The sequence below is a fragment of the Eleutherodactylus coqui genome, chromosome 5 (genome assembly GCF_035609145.1).
Source record: "Eleutherodactylus coqui strain aEleCoq1 chromosome 5, aEleCoq1.hap1, whole genome shotgun sequence".
NCBI lineage: Eukaryota > Metazoa > Chordata > Amphibia > Anura > Eleutherodactylidae > Eleutherodactylus > Eleutherodactylus coqui.
The window spans coordinates 167,224,403-167,231,873 of record NC_089841.1 but is presented as its reverse complement, the minus strand read 5'-3'; the positions used below and the strand labels follow the sequence as shown (position 1 = coordinate 167,231,873).

Sequence of the window (7,471 nt, the reverse complement as noted above, 5' to 3'; positions counted from 1 at the left end):
AGCGGCGAGCACACTGAAGCGGCTCGTGCTCAGAGCAGAAGACTGGACTGCGCAAGCGCGTCTAAAAAAGCAAGCCGCCACCGAATTTAGACGGAACCATGGAGACGAGGACGCTAGCAACGGAGCAGGTAAGTGAATAACTTCTGTATGGCTCATAATTAATGCACGATGTATATTACAAAGTGCATTAATATGGCCATACAGAAGTGCTGAACCCCACTTGATTTTGCGGGACAACCCCTTTAATCGCCCACAAATAAAATTAGTGCTCACCACAGTCATAAGACAGAGGAAGGGATGTGTGACCATCTGTTGCTGGGTGGTCTGTTCAAGGATGTTGATGACTTTTCTCTCTATCACTAATGGAAATGATAATACTAGTTTGTTCTTGAGGCAGAGGCGTAGCTTGAAGCTGCTCGGCTGCAATGCAAAATCTGTAACAGGGCTCCTAATTATAATACATAGTAACATAGTATGTTGGGCTGAATAAAGACAATATCCATCTAGTTCACCCTGTTTCAACCCCCCCTCCCTTGTTGGTCCAGAGGAAGGCAAAAAAAACAAAAACAACCAACAAGCGAATTTAGTTCATTTGGAGGAAAAAAATTCCTTCCTGACTCCATAATGGCAGCCAGAGTAATCCCTGGATCAACATTCGGGATCAACACCACCGCTGGTCAACTAACGTCTATATCCTGTAATATGACAGCGCTTTAGGAAGGCATCTAGTCCCCTCTTATAATCCTCTGTGCATTCTGCCATCACTACATCCTCACGAGCGTATATCAGCCGTTTTTACGCCGGGCCCAAAAGATAGTCCTGGAACTATCTTTTGGGCCGGAATATGTTGGCCGCTGCATAGGCTCCTATGGGAGCCTGTGGCAGCAGCCGCAGGTGAGAGGGAGTTTAGCAGCGTGGCTGCTCTACTCCCTCCCTCTACTCTCCTGCCCCATGCAGGCTCACCCTTCTTTTCCTCCCTGCTGGCTCTCTGCAATGGGAGGGGGCGGGAGCTAAGTGCTGGCCCATCCCACCTCCTCCCATTGCTGGCTGTGGATGAGGGTTGGGACATGGGCGGAGCTAAGCTCCAGCTCTCTCCCTGCTCCTTGTCTATAGCCTTCAATGGGAGGCAGGACGGGTTGGTGCTTAGCTCCGCCCCTCACATTGCAAAGAACGAGCAGGGAGGAGAATGGTGAGCCTGCAATAGGAGCCATGCCGTCTGAACGGGCGCACAAACGTTTGATTTGTGTGCCCGTTCCCTAATTTTCTCTCTCCCAACATAGGGCATATTGGCCGGCCCATATACGCTTGTGGAAAAGAAGCCTGAGGCAGAGGGTTCCACAGTCTTACTGCTATTACAGTAAAGAACCCCCCTCTACGTTGGTGATGAAACCTGCTTTCTTCTAGACGTAGATGATGCCCTCTTGTTACAATCGCAGTCCTGGGTATAAACAGATCATTGGAGAGATCCTTGTTTCGTCCCCTCATGTATTTATACATAGTTATTTGATCGCCCCTTAGCTGTCTTTTTTCTAGGGTGAAAAGTTGTAATTTTGATAGCCTCTCTGAGTATTCCAATCCTCTCATTCTGTTTATTAGTTTAGTTGCCCTTCTTTGAACCCTCTCAAGCACTGGAACATCTTTCCTGAGCACCAGTGTCCAGAACTGTACACATTAACCCATGTCAGGCCGGACGAGTGCCTTCTATAGTTCTAACCGTTGTCCATATACAGTATCTGCTGTACCTATGCACTTTGGAGTCTGTGCAGTAACAATTGTATATGCAGTAACACCGCTCTGCATTTCTGTATTGACAGTACAACATGTGGGACCTGCTTTTCCATTATCCTACATGCCCTTAAGTAGCTTTCAACGGATAAGAAGACCAGAAACACAGGAAAAACAAGGACCGGTTTGATGCTGCGCGGGGCCGGTGTCCGCGCTTCATGTTGGTTAAGCTGCTCTAAAGACAGAATGATTTTTGAAGAAAAAAAAATGCTCAAACAAGTGAAAGTAAACGATAATCTTCTGGGTCTAAATGAGAGCCAACTGGATGAATGAGAGGCGTTTACTTTTCGTCCGTCGTTCATTTTATGCAGGATTAAAAAGAATCGTCGTCTCGTTCACTTATCGTTTGGTTTAAGCAGCAATCGTTAAGTCTCTCTCATTCACTTACACAAAAACTGAACGATTCTCGATAGAACGAGCCAACGATGTAGCTGTCTGTCTAAACAGGCCACATGAGTGAGAACAAGCTGGCGGTGAGGTTACTTGCTCATTCAAACGAGAATCGGCTTGTCTAGAAGGACCCTTAGCAGTTCCTTACCCATTGGATACTTCATCCCTCCCTGGCATGGGTGACCACTTACATGGTGGACAGATGAGTTTCCATACTTTTACATGCTCTCTAATAATATTGTGCCTATTCAGAAAGGTGGACCTACAATACATGCAGTAACATAGAACTGGGTTGAAAGTTTTTGCGACTGCAAAACTTAGTGATGTCAGCATCACACGAGCGCCCGTGGAACAAGACATTTCAGAACACTTGTTTATGCAGCAGAGGAAAAAGTGGATGGTACCAGTAAAAAGGCGCACAACTGGAACATTTGTAAGCCTACGTTCACACTAGCATTTTTTTCACCTGATCCTGCCTGAGACGTAACTGCATGCCAAGTTTTGCCAAAAAAACGACAACTCCTTCTAAATGTTTTTTTGACAGTGTATTTACATTTGGCTTACATTCCTCAGGTTAGGAGTAGAGATGAGCGAGCGTACTGGCTAAGGCAAACTACTTGAGCGAGTAGTGCCTTATTCGAGTACCTGCCCCCTCGTCTCTAAAGATTCGGCTGCCGGCAGGGTGCGGGGAGCGGCAGGGAGGAACGGGGGGGGGGGGGGGGGGGGGGGCTGGGGTTTCTCTCTCCCTCTCTTCTTTCCCCTCCCGCAACTCACCACTCACCCACACCCGAATCTTTAGAGACGAGCGGGCAGGTACTCGAATAAGGCACTACACGCTCGAGTAGTTTGCCTTAGCGAGTACGCTCGCTCATCTCTAGTTAGAAGCCAATGGCTTATAGGGTTTTTTTATTATTATTTTAGTCTGGAGCCCTGAGTAGTATGTAAAGCCTATGTTGTAATAGCAGCTCTATGTACAGCTGCCCTTTACACTCTACTATATTCACTTTTAGGGCTTATTTACACGAGTGTATAATCAGTCGGGTTTTCACAGCCGTCCAATATACGCTTCCATCTAAGCAGTCCCCCCTCCCCTCCGAGCAGTTTGCAATAGGAGTGGGTGGGATGGAGCTTAGCTTCAGTTGTAGAAAAACGTATTTAATGGTTACAGGCAGTGTAAAGAAAAGTGTGCAATGTGTACATTAAGAAAGACAAATCTATTAGGAAAACAATATTTACAACAGGTGAAATTCATAGAATTCGCATTTCACACATAGAAAATAGACCAGAGAGAAGTCACATGGCTTTACCAAATTAAAAGAAACAACAAAAAAAAGACAGCATGTCAGATCCATCAAATGACAAAAAACAGCTGCACCTCACGGACTCCGTTGATTGAAATGACTTCTGTGCACTTTCCGTCATTTTGCCAGTAAAAAAACAAAAATCAAAAGAAAAATAAAATGCACGGAATGCTGCGATATTTTTTTTCTGGCATTTATGACAGAAATAACGGAAAGCCCTAAATGATAATGCGAAAAAATTCTAATACCCTGCAAAATACATGACGTACAGTACAGGTTCTATGACCACGGCCAACAGTAACTTGGGGCCTAAAGACATGGACCTTTAAACATTTAGTTTTACCAGAAGGTAAAGCGTTAGCCCAGCTTTACACTGTAAAGAAAACTTTTTACTGAGCAAGGGCTTATTCACAGGGCTGGTGCCATATCCGAGGAATCAGACCCTAAATGCATCGGACAGCAGAGAGAGGCCATCTGTACGCCGGCCAATGTGACGGAGTGCCAGACACATTGCATCCTATCGCTCTCCATGTGACTAGCCCCACTGGCCATCACGGGTCTGCATGCTGTCCATTATTTAGAGCTCAGTGAATAAGCCCCAACTCATGTGGTCAAAGTGAATATATACATCAGTTTCATCAGCGCAAGAGGAATTTCAGTCGTGTTCATCCCTCTGATCATCGATGACCTAATGAAAAACTACTGTCCAACCTATACAAATTAGGAATAGGTTTTGCTCTTTGAAGACTCCTTCTGTTGTAGTTTGAGGATCAGTTCCAGTAGATTCATCTGTAATGTCAGCTCCTGGAACGGAACAAAAACACGTTATTCGCATGCAGTCCATTTCAATATATCGATCCGTTACAACATTTCACTGTAACAGCTTTTGTGAAGGACTGCAATATTAACGCACAACTTGATTCCTCGTCCGCCTCCGCTGCTCGGTCATGAGATCTCCAGAACGTATGATGTACGCCCAGGATAAGTGGATTATAGCCAGGAGGCTGGCCATTATTGGCACGAACACGTCACGGAGTACTCGGCTGCCAGTAACAGTCATAATGAGCACAGAAGGGACATGCAAAAGGCGTAAAGCCTTAGCTTACGAAAAACTGTTCTATAACAGTACAAAAGAGGAAAACAAATGAATAGGAGGAACTACAAGAACAGCAATGCATTCATTATAAGAAAAAAGTTATGGGAGTGGGAAGAGACAGCCACCTTAACCCGATAGTGACCACCCGGCGGAGAAGTATGGCGGGCAGCCATGGGCGAGTTATGAAGTGGGCTCCATACGCAGCAGGTATAAGCGGTTTGAAACCGCTTACCTGGGCAACTAAGCAGCTAGCTGGAGGGGCGCCCCTATCAACCTCCTGCAACACGATTGCAAGGCAACTGTGGGTTCACAAGAGACCCCGAAACCTAGTGAAGGTTCCTAGGGCTGCCATGTATTGCAGTCTATTAAGCCTCACCTATTGAGGGGATTAATAGACTAACATTGAAATGTACTGCAATATTGAAGTATTGCAGCATATTGTAGAAGCGATCCCAAGTTTAAGTCCCCTGTAGGGACTTGGGGAATGTCAAATATTTGTCTCATTTTTAAAAATGTTAATATTCAAATGTTTAACCCCTACTTTTCCTATTTTACCTGTAAAAAATGGACATAATTGATATCACCACGTCCGTTTAAGTCTGAACTATGAAAATATTCCCACACCAATATCAGCTGTGTAATGCTTTATGGCAAGTAATGTATACTTATCAATATACCGCACATAGGGACTAGTGCAATTATGCTGTATAAAGGCCTTTGGAAAATGAAAAACTGAAAAACCAAATTGATTTAAAAAAATTATATACACATTCACCCATCTATCCTGAAAATCACTAGTTGGAGTTTTCTATTGCAGCTTATTTGCAACCCAGAGAAGAAACTAAAACTGCATATCTTCCCAGTCTGAGTTTATTCCTTTCTTACATAATCAATTATTTAGGCGCAGGCACATATCAGATGCACAACCGGCCTAGCGTGCAGCTCCTCTGGATACTGCCAGACTACCAAGTACTCAGCAGCATTTATTTCTGCCAGACATACGAAGATCATAAAGTGTTTAGTACAGTTTTTTTCTTTTAATGAGCCACGTAACAATCTAAAAGTTAATGGTTTGTTAAAGTGTGTCTGGCAGAAGGTCTCAGGATACATCATTCGGTTCTTAAAGAAAATCTGTCACCTCTTTTAGGTTGACATCTCTGAAGGCAGCATAAGGTAGTGACAGGCATGCTGATTGTAGTGATAAGTCTATTTTATGTATCGGTGAAGTAGTTTATCGAGGACTACTTCCTGTAAGTTTGACATTCATGAGCTGCAGCCCCGCCCACCAATCACTGACTGACAGATTTCTCTCTACACACAGTAATAGGCAGACAACTGTCAATCAGTGACTAGAGGGTGGCATGGGGTGGGCAGCGCAAGCCTGCAACTCATGGGGATCAAGGCCTGCCTCCTGTGGTCCTCAGTGTGTGCTGCTACTAATGAAAGTAAGTTTCTGATAAAGTCCTTCACAGATGCACAAGACAAACATATGACTGTAGTCAGAGTACCCGTCACTACCTTATGCACTGAATGGTGAGGAGTAGAGATGAGTGAGCATACTCGATAAGGCAAACTACTCGAGCGAGCAGTGCCTTATTCGAGTATCTACCCGCTCGTCTCTAAAGATTTGGGTGCCAGCAGGGGGCGGGGAGCAGCGGGGGGAGAGTGGGGAGATCTCTCTCTCCCTCTCTCCCCTCCCCACTCACCGCCGCAACTCACCTCTCACCCGCGCCGGCAGCCGAATCTTTAGAGACGAGCGGGCAGGTACTCGAATAAGGCACTACTCGCTGGAGTAGTTTGCCTTATCGAGTATGCTCGCTCATCTCTAGTGAGGACCCATCACCATTGTGAGGGTTTATTACTCTTTTGTAGCACCCAGAATATATTACTACTGTTTTGCAACCATTAGAAGAAATGGCAGATCACTTGGATATGTCATAACTTTCTGATTGGAGGAGGGGGTCCGTCAGCTAGCACCTTCAAGGAGTCTCATAATATTGTGGTTCTATCAGTTTTCCCTGTACTGCACTGGAAACTTCGTCACAACTCCGTTCATTGTTTACACCATTACAAACAGCACAGCGCCATACTTTTAGTAGTGGTTGTGTATGGTACTGCAGCTCAGAGCTGTAATACCATGGACAGCTACTGCTAACACTATGGAGCTGTGCTTGGGATGAAGCACTTGCCAAAGAGCTGCAGCCCCTTCAAACAACTGAGCAAGGCCCCACCAATCTAATACTGGCAGATAGTCCTAAACATAGGCCATTTTAAAGAGGTTTCCCATAGAAAAAACCCAAAAACTATTGGTGAACTATCCTTAAGATAGGTCACAAAGCAGATAGAGTGGTGACACCTACTAATCAAAACACCATCCATAACAATGGCTCAGTTTGGCAGTGCAGCTCTCTCTCATTTACTTCAATGGAAAAGAACTGCACTACTAAACTGGGCCACTGTGCTAGGGACGGCATCTTGACAGCTCTGGCCATCCGCAGTTCCTTATAATCAGCTGACTGGCAGGGGTCATGAGCAGCGCACCCCCGCTGGTCTGCTAGTGGTAACGTATCATGAGGATAGGTCTCCTAGAATTTTTTTCCTCCTTGTAAAAAATAAAAATAATGTTTCTGCACCTCAGACACTGCGGTAACAGTGCAGCCCTCTCTGCCATGCTGTTTCTGCTACTCCCATTTACCTCTAGGCAAGTTAGGAAAATAGCTTAGCTGTTCCCATAACTTGTGACGGCCACATACAGCTGCACTGGGGGGCGTGGGATATAGGGGTGGGACTGGCATCCATCAGACTTTTACAGCATGTCCTGTGAATGTGCCATAAAGTCCAGATGGGATTACCTGTTTAACCAACTAAACAAAATGAGATTTACTACTGATGACAGTAG

At 45.2% G+C, this 7,471-nt stretch overlaps 1 protein-coding gene across 1 annotated transcript in view; it reads right to left on the bottom strand.

Moving 5' to 3' along the window:
- Positions 1 to 3,392: 3,392 nt before the first annotated feature.
- LOC136628060 (protein DGCR6-like) overlaps positions 3,393 to 7,471 on the bottom strand; it is a 28,240-nt gene continuing 24,161 nt past the window's right edge. The window contains exon 5 of the mRNA XM_066603672.1: positions 3,393 to 4,280. Within this exon, the coding sequence (XP_066459769.1) occupies positions 4,197 to 4,280 (84 nt within the window). The 3' untranslated portion in view covers positions 3,393 to 4,196. The remainder of the gene's footprint in view (positions 4,281 to 7,471) is intronic.